The following is a 22,830-nucleotide window of genomic DNA, read 5'->3' as shown; positions in this document are numbered from 1 at the left end:
CTGTAAGCTCATTTAAAAGCACTCACCTGAAGTGAGGTATATACTCCATTCGCTAAGTGGACTGCCTCAGAAGCTTCCATGGGGTTCGGAATGTCTAAGTCCTGTGGCACCAGGTGGCACTGCTTCAGTAACTGCACCAGGCAAGTGACGTTCCCACTCATACTGCAGAGCTCTTCCAAGAACCAGGCTCCATCCCTAGAGGTCAGATCCACCAGCTGCTCCCCAGCACTTGAAGCAGCACCTTCCATCATTAGGTTACGCCTAAATGCAACAAGGTTTGTACAGTGAAACCTCCTAAGCTACGCTCACACAGAAAAGCAGATACCTCAAACTCAGAAAGGAAATAAAGCACCTGTAATGGTGGGCAAGACTAATAAAAGTAAGGGAATGTCTCAAGTCTGGTATTAACAAAAGTAAGAGAATGCTTAAGTCTGGTATTAAACAAGAGGCACAGGCTATCTCAGTAAGTCTGAGTGTTTTCAGGACAACAAAATGGTCTCAGTATGAAGTTGGCTAACTCACCTTGTAAGAGTACAAAGAGCAGAAATAATAACACTTGCGAGACTCAAAGATCCTTCTTCTCCATTCTCATGAAGGAAAACTTTAATGCAACGTTCAATTTCTTTCAACTGATCCTCACAGACAGGCACAGTGACGGCTTCCTGTTTCAAGCGTTCCACCTGTCTGATAAGCCTGCTATTGATGTCGGCTGCGTACCGCTGCAGAGTCATTTCTGTGGCGGTGATGAATTGGCACACCGTCGGGGGAGGCTGGGGAGCATACTGCATTTCGTATCTGCCCAGAAAGAGAGGTGCTTGTTTACAATGTAACCACTTCCTGCTTGTAAAGAAAGTTCCCATTTTACACTGGAGAATATTGCCTTTGATCCTCAAACCCTAAACAGTAGAAACCATGATTTCCATTCTTACAGATAAGAAAAAGTCTCAAGAGCTCAAGTAACTTTCCAAGACGACTTGTTAGCGAGGGACAGCACAACTGAGGTTAGCCCTCTTTACCCCAATCCCATCACTCTGACACTGGGATACATTGTAATTAATTAGGAAAACCAAACCATCATATAAGGGAAAACATGACCTCAAATCTTCTTAAAACCAAGAAAAAACCTGACCCCATTCAGCTTCCATCCATCAACCACTTCTTTCAGAAAAATGAAATATTACACACACGATAATAATAATGTGAACACAACTTTGCATCTAATCTTGTAAGAAGTCCAGAAAATTAAGTGTGATCAACGTACTTCCTGTAGAGTTCTTGACAGCGCTCTACTGTGGTGTTACAGATGAGTTCTTCCATCCAGGTCTTCCACTGCTCAATTCGATGTTTCTGAAATATGGCCTTTGGATACTGCAGAGCTACGGTTGCATAGTGATGCAGCTGTTCCAGACAGCCTCGGAGCACCGAGCGCCTCTGCTGGAGAAGAGCGCCCACTTCCCCCTCTAGCTGCTCACACTGGCTAATCAAGTGCGCCTGGCCAGCATTCTGTAGAAAGGCTGTCGCTGGCACATAGCTTGGAGGACCTTTTGGTAAAAGAAGATTATTAATTACGGTGAAACGATTCCAAACAAGCAGTCATTGAAAGAAGCACAAACCAGAACCCCACACATAAACAGAAAAATACAAAACTCACATGCTCAACATGTGTATCTAAGATAAATCAACCCATACCAAGGTCCATTTGTGAGCTGATCTCCTGAAGCAAACTTGCAAGCTGTGTTGCTTCTAAATTATTGAACGCAGCCTGATAATGTGTTATCCACTGTTCAAATTCATTCAGCTTCACCTGGATTGCTTCCTGAACAGCCCTTTGCTGAGTCTGTAGTTGAGTGTGTTCAGAATACCTAATAAGAGGGAAAAATCTTTTTAATTGCTTCTACCTTCTATATATTTTCATAACCTTGATTTTGTTCATACTTGGGACTGCCTGGTAAGCTCCTTTTCAATCTTGAGGGCACTGCTCAAATGTCCCTTACTTCTCTGGTTTTTCCCATAATTCTCTCAGTTATACTCACATTTTAAATAAAACATTTTCAAAACCCACCACACCTGCCAGGTGTTAAGTTATCTTTAGTGTAAACGATGGATACTTCACATGTTTTAATTTCAGAGACTCATGCAGTGTGTGGCATTTGCATATTTACCCTTTACCAAGCACCTGCACTGTACAAGGTTCATTCACTTAGATCACTCTTTAGTTTAATGCTTAATACAGCAAAGTAGGCAAAATAACTGCCACTTTACTAATGAATAAGAATCAAGACACAAACTGTAGAGAGAAACCCAAACCTCAGGTTTTCTGAAACCAAGTTCATACTCTAACCCACTATATCCACTTATCTCCCATAATTACTCAAACATTTCAATCAAATATAATAAAGCAGAAGATTTAAGTGAATTTCTATGTATTAATAATTTAGAACTGCAGTCCTTGGGAGAGGTTTTATTATTTATGTAAACTGCTGTAATAATGCTAATTCAAGTTGACAATGTTTACACAAATACGAAAATTCTCCTTAATGGCATATATTTAGAAACAAGTGTTCAACACTTTTAAACCTGTGCTGGAGAGTGTGAGAAGGATGGTCCACTCCTTCAGCTCCTTCTAGAAACTCTATTTCTTCTAGTAGTTTGCCTTGCAGTTTTTCCACATCTGTCAATTGCTCTTGCAAGCTTAGGTATTCATCTAAGCTGCTGTCCAGCTTGGGAAGCACAACCAGCATCTCATCTCTATTCTTAAACCAGTTCACCTATGAAAAAATAATTATGATTAGGGAAATTCTTACAGGGTGAACTGTGAGACATGATGACATCTGCCACAAGGATCACATTAGATGGACATCTCATACATATTTTTCTTTTTTTTTTTAAGATTTTATTTATTTGACAGAGATCACAAGTAGACAGAGAGAGAGAGAAGGGGAAGCAGACTTGCTGCTGAGCAGAAAGCCCAATGCGGGGCTCAATCCCAGGTCCCCGGGATCATGACCCAAGCCAAAGGCAGAGGCCTTAACCCACTAAGCCAACCAGGCACCCCTATATATATTTTTCTATTTAAATCTCTTACTTAAACACTGAGCGTGATGGCGCCACATATATTTTACAAATAACGATAACCACTGCAAGTTCACACAGCCATAAACTGAGACTCAAATCTCACAACACCATGTGGTTACCACCATGCCACACAACATTAAGTGTTAGCATCACTGGCTAACATGATATTAAAATTAAGACTGAGGGGAGACTACCCAAGTAAAAACAACTATAATACTCATTGGTAAACACATTTCAATATATTAAAAAAGGTGTAATTTTTTTTTTAAATCATGAACCCACCTCCAACGAGTAAGAGTGTGATTATCTGTCTTGGTATGGAAGCATTTCCTACTAACAAGACATCAAATTGTCCTATTTCACTGACCTTTCAGTATATTCGTGATAGTCTTCCAAAAATATTTTTTAAAAGATAGCTTTACCCAGCTTTTTGATGGACATGATAACACTAGTAAAAAGATGGTGACCACTTATCATTGCCTTCACCTTAATTTCAGCTACTCTGGAAGAAAAGAGGCTGCGGGTGATCTCTCGCTCCATCTCTCTCTTGCTCTGCTTGCTCTCAGCCTGCTGGCCCCCTCCACCGTAGACAGCACCGGCAAACCCCGCCTCGCCCCCAGCTGTCCAGTCCACCAGGGGGTCATACACGAAGGCCTCCAGCAATGTCAGCAGAGTCTCTCTGCCACGCCGCATGATGTGTAGAACCTGTTTTCAGAGGTGTTTTAATCAGGTTTTGCCACAAGTTTCCTTGCTCAAATGTCATTTTTCATTCCACGGGATTTGTTAATTTAACAGGTACATTAAGAGGTCTAAAAGAAAGAGCATACCTGCTCGCATGAAAGCCTAAAAACACCTTCTACTCCAGTTACACCCAGGGCAGTTTCAATATTCTGTGTCATTCGAAAAGGTACTTTCTCAGGAACTCTAAGGCTTTTACCTTGAAAAGAGAAACTGTTATATTTTTGTCCTTTCATCAAAAATATTTGACCCTCACATAAATGTAAAAGTCCAATTTAATTTTACCTTTTTCAAAGCAAACATTGTAATCTATGTGAACCACCTCTCCAGTCGTCATATCAATGAGAACATTATCCAGATGTCTATCTCCAAGGCCAATTATGTATCCGACCATAGACATGACTGCAGTAGATCTGGCATAAGACTAAACGAGGGGAGAGGGGGTGAGGAGAGCAAGTTGTAAAACCATCAGCAAATTTCCTTCCAACTTGGACTTGATGCTCTAAAATTTACAAAATTCCATAATCTCACTTGTTTCTAAATAGCACTCCTCAGGGATGCTGCAAGTGGTCCCAGAGGCTTTGTACTGAGCAGCAACAACACTGTGGTACCTGTTGGTTCTACTTAGTATTTGAACACTGTATTTAATAAAAAACAAAACAACTATTTTCAGCCACCCTAGTTTTTCCTTTCTCAAGCTTTTACTCTTCATTTCATCCATAATCCCCTCTGTTCTGTCCTCACACAGTCCTGGCCACGCCTTAGAGAATAAACATAATGTAAGACTTGAAGTAAGAACTACCAAGTCTGCAGTGAGCCGAAGGGGAAGAGGAGGAAGGCGAACAACAGAGATTAGAAAAGCAGCAGAGAAAAGGAACAGGGATACTCATCACAGCCCAGAACACACACATACCTGTGTGACTCTCCACCATTCATCAGGTGTGGTGCAAGATGACCAAAGTTCTTTAGCAAGGAGATTTGGGGGAGTGGCCTCCATTAACTCTTCTAATACCGCCTTCATTACATGAAGAGGCCAATCCCGTCGGGACACATCCAGACTAAGTCCAACTGCTTTTAAAGCGGGGCCAATTTTACTATAATAAAGTTCACTAGGACGAGGTACAATTCCAGGATTCTGAGGAGTCTGGTAAGAATCTTGGGCCTTAAAAAAATTTTTTAAAGAAAAACATCAACTTTATTCAAATATAAATATAAAAAGATTACTTTGACTATAAAGTAATATTTAAAAAACTGTGTGTGTGGTTTTCTTTTTTAGGGTTTTATTTATTTATTTTTGAGAGACAGAGTGAGAGAGAGAGCATGAGTTTGGGGGGCAAGGGGAGGCAGAGGGAGAAACAGACTCCCGAGCAGGGAGTCCAATGTGGCACTGGATCCCAGGATCCTGGGACCATGACCTGAGCCGAAGGCAGACATTAAAGACTGAACAGCCGAGGGGCCCTTAAAAACTGGTTTTTGAATGACATTCTCCACCTTCCCAGGCAAACTGCACAGACCAAATAGATAATTCTTCTGGACTATGCATCTTTCTTACAACCCTTCTCTTAATTAAGTCCTACCACTTTATTGAAAATGTGGTCTACTGTTCTATTTTCTTGAGTTTCAATTCAAACTCAACATTTACATTTTTCTTTATAACACATAATTCTACTGAAAATTTATCATTTATGCACAAATTTCATTCTTCACTGGTATGACTCAATCATCAACATAAAATTAACAGTATTCAGAGAAAAATTTATATAGCTCCTCTCTAATTCCCATCTCTCATTTAATGCTCAGTAACTGTTCTGTAGTCTCCTGTGCTTATTTTTTAAATTTGACTCCTTTCAAACCCCTGTTCCTTCCCATACCTACCCTCATTAATTATTTTGGCTAGCTATGGACTTCTGAGGTTGAGACTGTATTAAAACTTATCTTTATTTCCATAGCACTTAGTACTATTCCTGGCATATATACTAAGCACCCAGATGCTTAGCTAGAATGAATTCTAAATTAAATCCCTAGTCTAAATCAAAATCATAAATTTCAACAGGCACGAAATATGACATCACAGCAATTATAATGTAAGGCTGTCTCTTTTTTACAAACTTAAAAGAAACTGGTTGTCAAAGCTCTCTTATCTGTAAATTTAATTTAGAAGACCCTGGGGCATTGGGTGGCTCAATTAAGTGTCTGCCTTCTTCTTGGCTCCTGATCCCGAGATCCTGTGGTGCTGTGGTTCTATGATGGAGCCCCACATGGCCTCCCTTCTGCCTCTCCTCCCTCTATGTCTCCCCTCCAATTCATTCTCTCCCATTTGTTCTCTCTCAAATAAATACAATCTTTAAAAAATAAAAAGACCCCTAGTAAGCCCAATAAAAAAATCACCAAGATGTGAAATATCAGCTTACTGATTAACAACCACAATACCACCCTACCTGCTCCCCCTGTATTTGTCTAGATTAAGATTAACCAAATGTCACCATTTCCGCCTCTTAAAACGTTATTTAAATATGCCTCGGAAACACTTTCCTAGGTATTTCAAAAGTCTGTTCTTAGAACATTTATAAATTTACCAAAATGCTCAAGTACAGAAAACGTATGAGTATTTCATAGAACAAGAAAGAGGTTAATATAGGTTTTTCTGGAAATTCAAATAAAAGTACATGTATATCTGAATTTATCAACCTTCTGTGCTTGTAGGGCAGCTTCCCGTTGTTGCCATCGTTTGTAAAGACCAAATAAGGGTGTGGCTCCATCCACCCACTGGATTAGTCCTGATCGTGTTCCTAGTGGTGTTACAGAATAGTGTCGGGCATGGAAACGGGGTGTTTCCTGGCGATTGATTGTAGCAAACATGGTATTCACAATAGACAGGAATTGCATTATTCTCTCATCCAGATGTAAATCTTCTAATCCTATGCAAACAAAATTTAAAGTAGTTAGTGTGGTGACCAAATGGTGTGGGGATGGGGTTACAAATATATCACCCTTGTTGTTTCCTCTCAATAACAGCAGCAGTCAAGAACTGAGAGCCAAGGAAGCATAACGGGAGCATGAGAGAACATTCCATTCAGTCACAAGGTATTAGACGCCAGCATTATTAGCTGTACGTCAGTTCTGCTTATATAGCCTCTTAAGCAAAGAGAAGATAAGGAATAGAAAATCTTACTACATAGCCTCTAACCACTTTCATTCAAAAATCAGGAAAGATACAAGACAATCCAGGCTATTCACCTGGAACCAACCTCTCATACACAAAACATTCATACACAAAACATTCATAATCAAATTAAGGCTCTTCTTTTAAATCCTACCTTTGAAAAGATAAGGATAGCTCTTGCCATCTGACCCTAGAAAGAGAAGTTTCTTTGGCTTGGTTTTGGTAGGTAAGATGGTGATGGTTCCGCCCACACTGTGGATTGTGACAGTGTCTCTGGCTGACACTTCTCCAGGAAGAGCAATTTCAGTGTTTGTCATGGCAGCCAGCCATGGGCTGATTTCTTCCAGACGCAAGATATAACTTGCACGTTTCTGTGCTCTCTGTTGCAAACTCAGCATTATCTATATTTATAAGATGGGGGAAAACAGGTTTACATTATCACCACAACACTTACTTACTTCCACATTCAATTTGGCATAAAAATAAACTTGAAATACCAATACAGATATCACATATTGTAGCTCCTACATTTAATTTCATGCTACATACGTGGGCCATCCCGAGAGAGGAAATAACTGGTGTGCTAATATAATCTAGGTGATTCCTACTTTGTTCAGACTTAGCTCTTTTTCTCTGTCTAAACAACCGATGCAATCATAACAGATGGAAGGAAAGCACTGCTGTGATCACGAAATTCAGGGCTGGTAGCAAGCTAATTCCCCACGTTAAGCTACGTTTTATCAATGCCAAGACAAATCAATTAAGTTCTTAAAATAAAGCAAAAGATAAAACTGACAGCTTCTGGGTGTCAAGTAGACACACCCTTAGTAGCCACTTGAAAAGCTGGTAACAATTTAGAGCTCTGACCATTTGAAGTATGCAGAATTAACACCAGAACCCCTTCTAATTACTCATAGGGAGTAAATCACATGTATAGTTTGTATCCCCACTTGCAGCTAACTTAATAATGTGCACCAGAATTAATTCTGAGCTCCACTTTCATGTGAAAAATGTTTTATCAATCCTCAGTGAGCTTTGCTCCATAAAAGGAAAAAGACAACTGGACACACTCCAAGTATTCACGGATAGGACACAATGGACAAACTGTAGCATCTTTCCATGTTCAGCTGTATACAAAATATGGATGAATCATAAAAACCAAATGCTGACCCACCCATTATGTAATAAACAGATATATATATATATAGATATATACACACACACACACATATATAAATACACATATAGACCTATGTGTATATATATGATCTCATTTATAGGAAATTTAAAAACAGGCAGAAACTAAACAATACATCCCTTAAAAACGCATCAATAAATAACTTTCTTTTTTTTTAAGTACTTCTTTCTCTTACCTCTTCTGGTTTTCTTAGTTTATTGAAAAGGAGACAAAGAAGCAAGAAACTGCTCTTGGAATGCAAGCAAACAAGTTTTGGCTAGGACTCATATAATAAACTTCATCCTTCACATTAGGGTTCTAGTCTTGTGCTTCTAGCTATTTGCTATGAATTTAGTATTCTAGTTTCCCTAGATTGCATTTACTAAAGTCAGATGTCCTCTTTGTTTCTACACCGTACCTTTTAATAGTTTTCTCATTGCTAAAGTAAGGAAATCAGGAGCAATAAAGTTAAGGGATAGAGAAAGAAAGGATAAAATAAGAAAAAGCTACAAGGTAATAAATAGGCTCCCTAAATAATGGTGCTGTTGCTATACCAGATAAAAACCAAAGTAAATACAGACTAAGGGGCCCAAAACATAAAAGGTAAGGATTCTCAGGTGCCTGGGCGGCTCAGTGGGCTAAGTGTCAGCCTTCGGCTCAGGTCAGGATCCTAGGATCCTAGGATCAAGTCCCATACATTGTGCTCTCTGCTCCATCAGGAGCCTGCTTCTCCTTCTCCCTCTGCCCCCTACTCCTACTTGCTCGCTCTTTCTAGTGCTGTCTCTCTCTCTCTAATAAATAAAATCTCAAGGAAAAAAAAAGACAAGGATTCTCAAATATTCAAATATGCTAATCATCCCACTGACTAATCATGCCAATCAGCCTATGGAGAACTGATTTTTCAGTTACTTATAAATATTGATGTTGTTATATGTGACTATTTGGTCTGTCAGAATCCCTTTGATCTTGTACATAGGTACAAGATCAAATTTTATAATCTTTTATAAAGATAATAAAGCAAGTCATCAATATTTAGGTCAAGGCCAGACCCCTTCATTAACGACTTTCTTACAGTATATCCTTCCCTAGTGTGAACCCTCTCTACATAAAAGTTTGCTCCCAAATTCTCAAAATGAAGAAAATACCTTTCCCCACATTCCTTAGAAATTGGTCATAAGCTACCTTCCATGGACCTACAAAATCTCTCACATTCCAAGTAAGGAGAATCTCCATATTTGAATTTTGTATTTCATATGGAATTTTCCATTTTAGTGGCATTCTTGAGATTTTTCTGTACCTCTTTAAATGGAATCCAGCTGCTTCCAGGCTTTGCAGGATTTGACGGTGTCTTCAGCTTTTCAAGAGCATTTTCAATTGCTTCCCCATAGTTATCCTGAAACCACTTTTCATGAGGAGTTTCTGCAGGGGCTGCAGTGATGCTCCTTACATGCTCCAAAGCAAACACAATGGGCTTCATCAAAGCTGTGTGCTTTTCCCGCATGATTGCAATTTTCTCTTCCCTGACCAGGAAGATATAAAGAGTTTTACAAACATGGAACAGTTTAAATGCATCTACTGTTAAATAAACAGTATAAAAGAATAAGCTAAAATAAATAAAATATTAGCACAATAACTTATAAACAGCATTATAGGGGCGCTTGAGTGGCTCAGTGGGTTGAGCCTCTGCCTTTGGCTCAGGTTATGGTCTCGGGGTCCTGGGATGGAGCCCCACATCAGGCTCTCTGCTCAGTGGGGAGCCTGCTTCCCCCTCTCTCTCTGCCTGCCTCTCTGCCTACTTGTGATCTCTCTGTCAAAAAAATAAATAAAATCTTTAAAAAAATAATAATAAAATAAACACAGCATTGTAAAATGTCCAGCCCACAAAAAGGCAGCTTTTAAACACATGACACTGGGAAAACTGGATATCCACTCACAAAAGAATGAAGTCAGACCCTTACCTTCTTTACACTATTATGTAAAAAAAAAAATAACCTCAAATGGATCAAAGACCTTAAGACCTAAGACTCTCAGAAAAAATGTATGGGAAATGCTTCTGGACACTGGATTTGGCAAGGACTTCTTGGATATGGCACAAAGCATGGGCAATAAAAGAAAAAGTACAGAAAAATGGGGTTAATATATCAAACTCAACCTCCATGCAATAGAAAACACTATTAGGGGCCTGGGTGGCTCAGTGGGTTAAGCCTCTGCCTTCAGCTAAGGTCATGATCCCAGGGTCCTAGTATCAAGTTCGATGTCAGGCTCTCTGCTCAGCGGGGAGCCTGCTTCATCCTCTCTCTCTGCCTGCCTCTCTGCCTACTTGTGATCTCTCTCTCTGTCAAATAAGTAAATAAAATCTTAAAAAAAAAAAAGACATTATTAAGAGAGTAAAAAGACTGCACAAAATGGGAAAAAATATTTGCAAATCATTTATCTGAAAAAGGGGTTAATATCCAGAATACAGAGGAAACTCCTAAATCAACAACAACGAAACCTCCAAACAACCCAATTCAAATATGGGGAAAAGACTTGAATAGACATTTCATATAAGAAAATATTCCCATGATCAAAAGGCACAGAAAAAGAAGCTAAACATTATTAGTCATTAGAGAAATGCAAGTCAAAACCACAATGAGATACCACTTCGCATCCATTAGGATGGCTACTATATTAAAAAATAAATAAATAAATATTGGCAAGGATATGGAGAAACTGGAACACTCATGCATTTTTGGTGGGAACGTAAACTGGTGGAGGAAAACTGTTTGGTTGTTCCTCCAAGTTAACAACAGAGTAACAATATGATCCAGGCAAATCTATTGGATCATATACAAAATAATTGAAAACAGGGGGTCAAACGGACACTTGTACACTCATGTTCACAGAAACACCGTTCTCAATAGCCAAAAGGTAAGAGGAACCCAATGTCCATCGACAGACAACTGCTAAACAGAAGGTGGAATACGCATACAATGGAGTATCACTAAGTGCTAAAAGGGAGGAAATTGTCATATGTGTTACAACATGCACGAACCTTCAAAACATGCTAAGTGAAACAGGCCAGACACAAAGGGACAAATACCTTTGACTCCACTTACATGGGGTACTCAGAGTAGTCAAATTGCGACTGAACTTAAAATTGGTTAAAATAAGAAATTTTGTGTTTTGTATATTTTACATTATAAAGGGGTTTGGGGGCAGCTTCATTTTCAGAATAGAAGTGTACGAAGACATACTTGCGTAAGGTATTGTTGTTCTGGACTCTCTTCACCTCATCTTCTAGCTGCTGGATCCGTCTCAGGACATACATGTGTTGCTGTAACAGAACTCCCAGCCAGAGCTCATCCCAGAGGACAGTGACCCTGCGCAGCTCTGCCACAAGCATCTGAACCTGCACAAACAGCACATCCAGATATGCTCATCTACAAGTTCATATGCAGCAGTCTTGCCAACACTAGAAATTACATGTTCCGTGTGTGCAACTTTTGTTCATTATACGATCAGAGAACCTTGACTAGTGATTCTATAAATACACATTTATAAAACCAATCCTGCATTGTAAAGCCAATTTCAATTATTCTAAAAGCCTTTTTGTTCTTCAGGTATCATTTCCATGTTTTGTTTAGGTTGTTTTTTAGGGGAGGGAGAAATGTAATAAAAATTGTTTAAAAGCTTATAAATTGTGCTTTATACCTGTAACACCATAGTGGGGTTTGCAGAGGACAGCTTATCCACAATTTTGCTGTAGCAATCCTGCATCATGGCTTGGTCTTCATTCAATCCACTTTTAGGTTCATCCTTATTGCTATCCTGAGAAGCAGGAGGGCTCCCTCCCTCACATTCAGAAACCAGCAACTCTTCTCCTTGAATATTGCCAAGCAAAGTTGGAATTGCAGAGGAAAACTTATTTCCTATAAGAAAATGGAAGAATTAGGTAAGCTTTGGATGTTTCCCCTATGTGCATATGTTGAGTTAAGGAAAACATTGGTTATCTATTCAACTCCAGAGCACTCACTTAACTAATTTGCTTTTCATGCACTGAATTAACCAAATCTCATGGACATTTCCCTTGCCACAGGTAAGCTTTTATATTTATATTATAAGCAAATGGACGATAATGAAAAATAAATAAATAAATAACAATTCTCAACAAATTAAGAAAGCGTCTTCTTGCAGTCAGAACCTAACGCTTGGTTTCATCCTTATCTACCATTTATTCAGCTCATCGGTGAACCTGAGCGCACTGGCACAGTTTCTCTAAGCCTAAATGGGTTATTGTGAAAATGAAGAGCATGTATAAAGCACATGCCCTAGTCCTGGACACAGCAGTAACTACCTCAATAAATGACAATTATTATTACTGAAAAAACCAAAAACTCCATCAACTCTGTAACAGAAAGCTGAAAAAAATTTTTACCTAACAGACATTATCTGCAGAATAGTTTATACTTAACGTAGCAGTATTTTAATATTCCATACCTGAAGCCTGTGACTCAGTACTAAGTGATATGGTACCCACTATTGCAGGGTACAATATGAGATGAGGGGAATCTTGAGCCACTCGGCAGAGAAGGTTACAAATACTCTGGCGCACATATACTTCGGGATGGTTTAAGCGTGAGAAAAGCTGTGGGATAATTCCTTCAGGATAAGAAAGAGGGATAAAGTTATTAAAAACTGTCAACACAGTAGATGCAAAAGCATAAAACCTGATGTGTGTCAGAATCAGTTCTAAGAGCCTCAAATTTCTCCCTGTGATAACAAAGAACCCTAACAATAGTTCTTGCTTTGCAAGTCTGGTTAGGGTACAGAGCTATAATCAAAATGCAGAGCAATTCAACAATGTTCTGGCAAACTGTATTTTCTATGAATGCCTGTAAAGACAGAGATAATTTTTAACAAAGGGCAGACTACAATTTTTGAAACTTATTTTCACCACTGTCTCCAAAATTCATTTTGTATCCATTAACGCTCCTGTCAACCTTCTAGTTCTCTGAAAAGTAGGAGAGGAGAGAATGTAATGTGCAGTTCCTGGTGTCCTATCAACTAATGTAGGTGCTCTATAACACATTAAAATAATAAACATAAAGAAACTGCGATTTTTTAAAAATTGTCTTATGTATCCTACCCAGAAATAATTGTTCCTGAAACCTTTTATTCAGACCATTACCTCTCCACGGAGCAGTAGGTGTTGTTTCCAAGCCATGTTCCAGATACTGCCTGAGCTCGCCGGCATGCTTCACGAGCAACCTGAGCAAGCGCAGTGTGGCCATCACAATCACATCATCAGTGCTCTGCTCTGCTCTGTGACTCAAATGTAGCCTGGGGTCATCTTCATCTAAAGGAATCTAAGGGGGGAAGGTGAAAGGCAGAAATAAGAATACTGTTTTCGTCTGCAAGGAAGGAAATGTCAAATACATCCTCTTAGACCCCAATGTCATGCTACCTACCTGACCAGCATTAAGTTTAAGGAAAGTAAAATAGGCGCTGCAAGACAGCTTGTATAGGCTGAAGATTCTATCTACGACCTTTCTCCATACTTTGATAACTCCTTCTGTTGCACTTTCATCAAGTTCTGAAAGCCACGGGCAGCTTGAAATTAACTGACGCCAGATAACATCAACCATGTCATCTTCCTCATTATCTTCACCTTCTGTTATCTGAAGCGTTATATCTTCATCCTGAAGAAAATTTGGGCATAAAATGCTACCTTTTTTAAAGCAAACAGAAAGGGGGGTAGGGGGTACATGACTTTCCTATCCTATGAAAGCATTTTTCTTGCTTATGAAAAATTAAATTATTTCATTTAGTTTCACACACCCTAAATTAATGTCATTATGCTCCTCTGTAAGATATATTTACTAAAGTAGCTAATGAAGGATTTCAGACTTTGCTTTTTGGTACTTTAAACGCTTCTAAGTTACAATACAGTATTCTGCCTGCAGAACACTAAATGTAATCTGTTCAAAAGCTTGAGGCTTGAATGTACACCAAATTCACTCCCAACAGCCTTTACTCTCTTTACAGTAATGGGCACATACACAACGCCAGCTCTGGAGGACACTGATACATGCTGGTCTAGAGCAAGATGAGTCAGTACAGTTTAGCCTACGAAATAAAATCCAAGCTTTTAAAGTCTATTTAAAATCTCAATAGCTCTAACATTCTAGAATTAACAGAACTCTGACCTGAGAGAGAATAAATCCTACAGCTCATTTAGTCTGCCAGTTTTCAACTCTGGCTATGAATTAGAATCAGCTAGTAAGCTTAAATACATACACCCACGTCCACACTCAGAGTACTTGGGGTGGTATTCAGGCACAAATGTGCTTTAAAAGGTCCCAAGCTAGTGTTAAGAACCTAATTTCTGATCAAAACAATAATTAAAAGAGAAATTTAATTCACATAAAATAAATTTCACCTATTTTAACAGGACCTTAAGGAAAAGATTTCTCAAGGTATACATTCTCCTTAGAAAAGTATCATAACTCACTTTCATCTTAAAACTCAAAGTTTTGATTTGTAACAGTACCTGCCTAACCTCCATTCAACATGTAATCAAGTATATGTGATCAGCCTCTTCAAAATCAGTAATTTTTTTTTAAAGAGTTGATTTATTTGTCGGAGAGAGAGAGAACAAGCAGGGGGAGTGGCAGGCATAGGGAGAAGTGGGCTCCCTGCTGAACAAGGAGCCTGATGTGCGACTTGATTCCAGGAACCAAGGATCATGACCTGAGCATAAGGCAGATGCCCAACTCACTGAGCCACCCAGGTGTCCCCAAAATCAATGAATTAAAAAAGTGATCTTGACACCATTTCTCCCAAACACTATATGATGTTTTCCTTGCCTGAATCCCCGCTGGACGACACACAGCCTGTCCAAGAATACCAAATATTCTCTCTTTTTCTTCTTCAGTTATAGTGTCTGGAAGCAGATTCTGAACTTCAGATTTTTCTCTAGGCAGCAGACGAACACCTTCTCCCTGACTATAAAAATAAACAAGTCACTGGTTCCAGCTACCAACACTTGTCATGTGAAGCTACCAAAACATGTCAGCAGACATTTCAAATCTCTATCTTGCAATGTATTAAATAAATTACACATTTCAACATACATACCTAGCATTATCAACCACCTTTCTGCCCCACCTATACGCCCAACTAGCCAGTGCTGCCCAGGATTTGGCTACTTCAGGTGCCTGTACTGAAGACAGGTGATACAACTGTCCCAAAATGAAGTCAGGTTCTCCAACTCCAATATGCACTGCCATAATGGGGAAAAGAAAGAAAGAAAGAAAGAAAAACGAAAGAACTCAGCAATGTTACATTCATAAATTTCAAATGGCATTCCTACCAACATTTTAGAATTTTATTGTCTGTAAGCTATCTCTAAGTCCCAGAATATTACAGTACAAAATTTGATCCAAGAACACATCTTTATTATGCTTTCCTCAAAGGCTAATATATTGAAATCATCACTCAGCTTCGCAAGGCAGCTTAAATTATCACCATGTAAACCACATAAATATCTTTCATGACACTGAACCTTATATAAAACAGTTCAGGCATCACATGTGTTGTACAACGTCTTAAATTCTAGTTATGACTGGCTCGTTCCTTGTGATTAGATTAAGCCTGAACATTCTGGCAAAAATAATACATATGTGATCACTATACAATCTCACTCAGTCAGAAATTCATGAAGTAAATATCTTTATTCACAGTTTAGGAGTGAAGAAACCACCTGCTATAATACCATTTGCCAATACAAGATTTATAATAATCACAGGACACACCCCTTATGAATATCAAGACTGTAAATTACATAGATTATAATAATAATTATAAAATAATTATAATTATATAAAATAATTATAAAATATTGTAAGACCAACCTAAGTAATTAGAATCCTAGGCTTTATAAAAACCAAAATCAAAGTACATTCTCATCAGCAAAGAGGTTACCTATGTCCCACTCTGTAAAACCTGAACAGAACAGACACTCACACTGAATGAATTACCCTATTTGTCAAGTACTTTTCTATTACTGCCACCAGCGTCGGAATGTGAAACGTTCATCTTTGCTTGAGTTTCTGTGCTCTACCAGCCAAGGAGACCCCAGGCACCTACTGTGTACCTTTCTGGCTCTTTCCAGTGTGAGGAGGAACTCAGGTATCTGCAGTCAGACTTTCTTGCTGGCAAAAACATCTAAGTCCATAAAAGCACTGTGGCTTGGGAAAAGCCTGTGGAGTAGTTAGGTGACTTCCACAGTGGCATTAGACACTAAACAAATGTGTTTTAGTTACTTCCAGACAGTATAATACATTAAATTTCCATGCAAACAATTTTTGTGGCAAATTACGGCCAGCATAATATTATAAACTTTAAAATAATGGAGAAGTAACTTCTAAAGCTGGTATGTTAAAGCTAATAAAATAAAGAACTCCTACCTGTAGATTCGCTCTCAATCCGAGGATACTCTTCTTCCATGGTATTAACAGATGGCAGCTCTATTAAGGCAAGTATGTTTTTAGACAGAGTAGAAAGGCCTGTGAAGTTCTGCTGTTGCTGAGCTCTGTAAACCTGTTTCAGCTGTCCTGAAATTTCTTTCCATTCTGCCTGGATCCATTTAGCCAGGGTGAGGATTGACTTGGCAACTGCATATTCAGCTTTGGCAGACTTGCAGAAAGATATGGCACAAGAACTCAACATTTCCATTGCATGTGTTGACTGACCTACAGAAAACCAAAAACCAGCCCTTAGAAGCCTTATCTGCAAATTACTAACAGTATTTCAGGGTAAAGTAACATTGTAAATTCAGTGGTAATCAATGATCTCTGGGAACATTACTTTGATACACTATAACAAAATCACCTTTTTTAAAGCACCAAATTACAAAGGTTATAAATTGATTACAAGTAATTTACTATTCAAGATCCAAATATTCTGCCACAGCTGAAAAATATAATCTTTTCTTTTATTGCCTTACATCATACATTATTTCATACACAGGATCTTCATTTTAGTCATACATTAAGCACAGTTCATTTTACTAACCTGCTGTATATAGCAATTTGGTTTTTTCGATATCAAGTTCAGGCCCCCATTTTTCATCCACTTGACCTTGAGTTGATAGTTTTTTAAAATGCTGGACTAAATCCTGTGCAGTAGTAGTCTTTCCTGGCTGAACCTCACTACACTGTGCCAGCAGTCTTGTTGCAAGTGACACATTGCCTCGTTTTCTAGCAAATTTTGCTGCTGTTAGACCTAATTCCATGAGATGGCTTCTTATTGGAACGGTTTGTTCTGGAGGGGGGAAAAAAAAAGTTGCATTAGTCCTTGACTGCTCTAACCCAGACTGCATGGAAACATGACCAAAAGTTCTTCCCCAGCCATTTTCCCTTCCCTACCAACTCCCTAAATAAAGATAACCCATTTTTCGTTATCTTTAAATCCCTAGCAGCTAGCACACAGCTTGGCATATAATAAACAGTACGTTTGTTGAAATAAATGTAAGCAAATGATGAAGCAGACAAAGTAAAAATCATTCACTGTAAGAAATTTGTTTTTCAGCTCCTAGATCTTCTAACTAAAGAGAATAAGCCAAAGTGTGGTGAAAAAGCTAGACCATCTCGCTCTTGTTGTGGAAGTACCCTCTGCCCCCCTCTCATACCATTCTCTTGGGAGAATTTCTGAAGAATCCTTCGTCCCCTTCTCATCCACTACGCATCCACTAAAACTCCTAGTCCTCAGGGTCAGTCCTAGACTCTCTACTCTTCCCACTCGGCATATTCTCCCTGGACAGTATCATCTGTTCCTGTAGCTTCAATTACCATATGAATGCTGATGACTCCTGAATCTTTATCTCTAGCCAGACCTGACATCTGAGCCCCATCTGCCTACCGGTCACTTACACTCAGGTATTTCAAGGACACTTTTTACCTGTGTCAAGTGGAATCCATTTTCTACCACCCTCCAAACCTTATACTTCCTTCTGTTATTCCTTTCTCAAGGAAAGGCACATGATCCACCTGGCTACCTAAGCAGGTGCCTGCCAGTTATCTTAAGACTCTACCCACAGCCCTCATATCATATCTATTTTTTTCTATCCTTACTGCCACTACCTTAGGTACTTTCAGCAGGAATTTAAGCCTAGCCGGTCCCTCTGACCCCTAAGTGTTATCCTCTTCTAGTTCATTCTCCAACTTTCAACTAAAATCATCTTACACAAAGCTAAATCTTTAACACTTAACTTCCCTTTGATGGCTTCCCACTGCACCTCTGACAAAACCCCAACTCCCGAATTTGCCTTGAAAGGCACTGATGCCTTCCATTTCATTCCAGTCTCAATCTCCTTCTACTTCCTCTCTTCCCACTCTCCCTTAGGCAAACTGTCACCTAGGAATCCTTCATTATTGCCTGCTGGCCTTTACATATTATTTTCCAACCAGTCTACTGCCTTCCATCTCATCCTTACCTCCCTCAGGAACCAGCTTAAATGTTACTTCCTCCTCAAATCCTGCTCTGACTGATCCCTAGGACTAAATTCATACCCTCATTGTATGTTCACCATGTACATGCACTTCCACTCAGCACACCATACTGCTGTCCCTTGTTTGAGTTCAGTTTCCCCTGCTAGACGCTAGAATCACTGTGGTCCCTGGAATGCAGAAAACAGGCTTGTCTTGTTCACTGTTACATCACAACTTTGAGCACATACTTCATAAGCACTTGCTGAAGAAGGCGGAAAAAAGTGAGGAGTGGAATTGTATCTTCAAATAAAACCACTGGGTTACTGACTTGGTATTCCCAATTTTAAAACTTGTTCAATAAGGGAAGGATGAGGAAAAGAGATATCTGTAGTCCTGTTATACACCATCCTCTGTGCTGGGGCTTTTATATGCCTTGCCTCATTTTCCTTTTTCTTTTTCTTTTTTTTTTTTTAAAGATTTTATTTATTTATTGGACAGAGAGAAATCACAAGTAGATGGAGAGGCAGGCAGAGAGAGAGAGAGGGAAGCAGGCTCCCTGCCGAGCAGAGAGCCCGATGCGGGACCCGATCCCAGGACCCTGAGATCATGACCTGAGCCGAAGGCAGCGGCTTAAACCACCGAGCCACCCAGGCGCCCCTTGCCTCATTTTCTATAATCCTTAAAAGAATCTCCTGAGCAAGGCAATATCCTCAACTGAAGAGGAAAGTGCCTCTGAAATTTAATGACTTGCCCTAAGGTCCTTCCATTTGCAAATGCTGGGCTAACAATCCAACCAAGGGTATATGGCAAGGAGGGTCCAGGTGAGTCACAGTTCCCAGTAATCACTGGGCAATCCCAAATCCATACGCCAACAAAACCTTACTTGAAATTTAATACACAAATATATTAAGCTTAGCTATTTTTCAACTAACATTCTATAGAATTCTGTCAATTTTTCCATTTTTAAGCAATAAAGTAAATTGCTAGCATCTCTTTAACATGACAGACATTTCTTAAAAATGAGACCTACAAAATCAATCAATTAATCAATAAATCCTACTTACAAAAGAGAGAGACCTACTAATATTTATACAAGTACTACTTCTCTAAGTATTCATTTGGAGTGTTTAAAAACTTAACATTCACAATACATTGTATCTGACAAAGAATCTGTATCCAGAACAAACAAACAAGTCTATGACTTGATTAAAAATGGGCAAGATGGAAACACTTAACAAAGTAAGACATACAATCGTCACCATGCAAAAAATGCTTAATCTCGGGGCACCTGGGTGGCTCAGTGGGTTAAGCCTCTGCCTTCGGCTCAGGTCATGATCTTGGGGTCCTGGGATTGAGCCCCACATCAGGCTCTCTGCTCAGCAGGGAGCCTGCTTCACCCCCACCTCTCTGCCTGCCTCTTTACCTACTTGTGATCTCGCCCTGTCTCTGTCAAATAAATAAATTTAAAAAACAAAAAAATGCTTAATCTCATTAATCACCAGGGAAATGCAAATAAAAACACAATGAGGTACTACTATTACACTGGTGCCAGTGACTAAAATTAAAGACCAGCACTACCAAGGATGTAGATGCCAGAAGAAATGTCCAAACACTTTCTAAGAAAATGCCAAACTATTTTTAACATTAAACTATATAACCCAACAATTCTACTCAGAGGCATTTACTCAAGAGAAACACAAATATACGTCCACCCAGAGACCTGTACATGAACTTCACAGCAGCTTTATACAGTAGTCCAAATTTTAAAATAAACAACTCCAATATCCACCAAAAGACCCCGAGATGAATTATGGTATATCCACAAAATGCGCAGTACTCAACGACGACAGGAAGGATCACGGTACTGCTATCCAAAACATCGGGGAACCTTAAAAATAAAATGCTGAACCACAGAAGCCAGACACAAGAGAGTTCCATGATTCCACTGATATAAAACGTTAGTAAAGACACATCTAATCTAAAGTGACAGAGAACAAATCAGCGGTTGTCCAGGAACAGGAGAGATGGCAGAGGTGACTGAGGCATTAGGAAACCTTTTGGGGTAAGACAAATGTTTTCTACCTTGGTCGTATTGAGGGTTATACTGATGAAGATGTGTCAAAACTGGAACTGTACGTTTAAAATGTGTAAACTACATCTCAATCAAAGCTAGTAAAAAAAAAAACCAACCTAATTACCTTTTATCTTCTCCAACAACTGACTCTGGTACATGGTGTATCTTAATGCCTGCATCCACGGTCTCACATCATGCTGTTTACATGAACGCAGAGCTTCACTGAAGAGTGGAATAAGACAATCCTGCCAGAGAAAAACCAAAACTACTTAATGTAAACAGCCTCTTTATATGTTTGTAGATTGAGGTAAGCTGGGTCCCCCATAAGCCAGCTGCTCCAGGCTCATCTATAAAACTCATCTATTGATATCTTCAATATCTCCTAATCACAAGAGGAAAGACACTCTAAGACACTCTAAGGGCAAAATCTTTGCTTTGGGGGAAAAAAAAGTCCAATTTATCAGTATACTTATCAATAAAGCACTTTTTAAAAAATTAAACATAGCATATTTAATATAAAGCAGAAGTTGAATTACAGAGAAACATTAAACTATTGCTTTGTAAGCAGATTCTCAAAGACTACAATTCCCTTGGGAAGGGCCCATTTTGGTTAAACTTTACCCTATCTGGGAAGAGGATGAAGTGTCTTCATTATTATTTAGTTCTTTTTTTTAAAGTAAGCTCTTAGCCCAACATAGGGCTTGAACTCACAACTCTGAGATCACGAGCTGCATGCTCTACCAACTGAGCCAGCCAGGTGCCCCTGAGAGTCTTTGTTTTAATCAAATCTAAAATTTATAACATCTTTCAATGGAAAATGTATTTATATACACCAACCCTTCTTTCAAAAAAAAAAGAAAGAAAGAAAGAAAAGAAAAAATAACCAATTAGCCATCCTTGAAATGATGTATCTTGGGTTTCTCCATCTGCCTCACACTGTCCTGAAATGAAAATGTGCCTGAAAATGACCTTTTAGATTTCTTGATTTACTAGCTTGTCCAACAAATGCTACAAATGCTACTTTAAAAATAAAAAAAAAAATCTTGGGGCGCCTGGGTGGCTCAATCACTTGGGTGTGATTCTTGGTTTTATCTCATAGGTCACAGGACTGAGCCCTACTTCAGGTTCCATGCTCAACAGGGAGTCTGCTTGAGATCATCTCTTCCCTCTGCCCCTTTTCCAAGCTCTCTTTCTCTCAAATAAATAAATCTTTAAAAAAAAAAAAAATTCTACACGAATGCCTGTTAATGTTCAGAATACCCTGATAAGGATACACATATACACACCTCTGTGGAAAGTCTGTTCGAAACTGTGTTCTCCAAAGCAGAAGAGCAATACAGCTGTAAGGTACTCAGAACTGGCAGAGACTGTGAAACTGTTAAAGTAGAAAGTCTCAGTGGTCCAATAGCTATGCGGGACGTCTGCTTCAAGTACTTTACCACATTCCTGAAACAAAATATTCACTGTCAATCAATAAATGAGATTTTCCAATCTGCATAATCACTGAAAGGATAAGACCGTTTGATAAGATGGTACTACAGTGGCATCCAAAGAGGAGGAAGGAAGAGGAAATGCCTTCCCTCTAGTAAAATGACATAAGTCAAGACAGGCTTCTGGGGATTTCTACAGTTTATTTGGTTTCAACCTCTACGTATGTTGCCAAGTGGCATTCATGTATCGTATGACTTCTACAACTAAAATGAAGCTATCATGACTAACACTGAAGTGATCATGTAACTGACTCCGTCCCCAAAGTATATATGTTTACCATATATAGCAAGACATAGTGCACATTAACCCCCTTTGGATTGAACTTACTCAGTTATGGACTGCCACTTCTGATCTTGTTCTATATGGTTTAAAGCAGTTGCCAAACAAACAGAACTTCTCAACAACTGAACTTCAATAGATTTCTGAAGTTCCCTTGGATCTGGACTTAACATGTTAGGAAGCAGTTTTTTCATATCTACAGAAGTTAAATAAAATCCATGAAGTTAATATGCTTTTAATATGTGATAAAATATTTCGACAGTATTAAAAAGTTATCACCAATGAATACATTCTTTCATATTTAAATTCAGGCAGCTGAACATTACGATTAAGCATTTCTAATAGCTCTATAAAAATTATA

General features: G+C 38.9%; 1 protein-coding gene across 3 annotated transcripts in view; it reads right to left on the bottom strand.

Moving 5' to 3' along the window:
• The window catches only part of SMG1 (SMG1 nonsense mediated mRNA decay associated PI3K related kinase), a 106,497-nt gene that overhangs the window by 22,215 nt on the left and 61,452 nt on the right, over window positions 1–22,830 (bottom strand). For all 3 annotated transcript variants that reach the window (XM_032328393.1, XM_032328394.1, XM_032328395.1), the window contains 24 exons: window positions 22,518–22,665; window positions 21,986–22,145; window positions 20,824–20,944; window positions 17,211–17,459; window positions 16,604–16,888; window positions 15,273–15,417; window positions 15,002–15,140; window positions 13,604–13,834; window positions 13,324–13,501; window positions 12,633–12,794; window positions 11,847–12,064; window positions 11,390–11,544; window positions 9,451–9,673; window positions 7,131–7,377; window positions 6,502–6,731; window positions 4,727–4,975; window positions 4,099–4,237; window positions 3,903–4,012; window positions 3,562–3,780; window positions 2,578–2,768; window positions 1,690–1,862; window positions 1,262–1,541; window positions 523–795; window positions 27–261 (listed from right to left, as the gene is read on the bottom strand). In XM_032328393.1, coding sequence (XP_032184284.1) covers window positions 27–261; window positions 523–795; window positions 1,262–1,541; window positions 1,690–1,862; window positions 2,578–2,768; window positions 3,562–3,780; window positions 3,903–4,012; window positions 4,099–4,237; window positions 4,727–4,975; window positions 6,502–6,731; window positions 7,131–7,377; window positions 9,451–9,673; window positions 11,390–11,544; window positions 11,847–12,064; window positions 12,633–12,794; window positions 13,324–13,501; window positions 13,604–13,834; window positions 15,002–15,140; window positions 15,273–15,417; window positions 16,604–16,888; window positions 17,211–17,459; window positions 20,824–20,944; window positions 21,986–22,145; window positions 22,518–22,665 — 4,760 coding nt within the window. The remainder of the gene's footprint in view (window positions 1–26; window positions 262–522; window positions 796–1,261; window positions 1,542–1,689; window positions 1,863–2,577; window positions 2,769–3,561; window positions 3,781–3,902; window positions 4,013–4,098; window positions 4,238–4,726; window positions 4,976–6,501; window positions 6,732–7,130; window positions 7,378–9,450; window positions 9,674–11,389; window positions 11,545–11,846; window positions 12,065–12,632; window positions 12,795–13,323; window positions 13,502–13,603; window positions 13,835–15,001; window positions 15,141–15,272; window positions 15,418–16,603; window positions 16,889–17,210; window positions 17,460–20,823; window positions 20,945–21,985; window positions 22,146–22,517; window positions 22,666–22,830) is intronic.

Source organism: Mustela erminea, chromosome 20 (genome assembly GCF_009829155.1).
Source record: "Mustela erminea isolate mMusErm1 chromosome 20, mMusErm1.Pri, whole genome shotgun sequence".
Taxonomy (NCBI): Eukaryota; Metazoa; Chordata; class Mammalia; order Carnivora; family Mustelidae; genus Mustela; species Mustela erminea.
The sequence above is the reverse complement of the archived record's forward strand: the minus strand, read 5'-3'. Positions and strand labels throughout refer to the sequence as shown.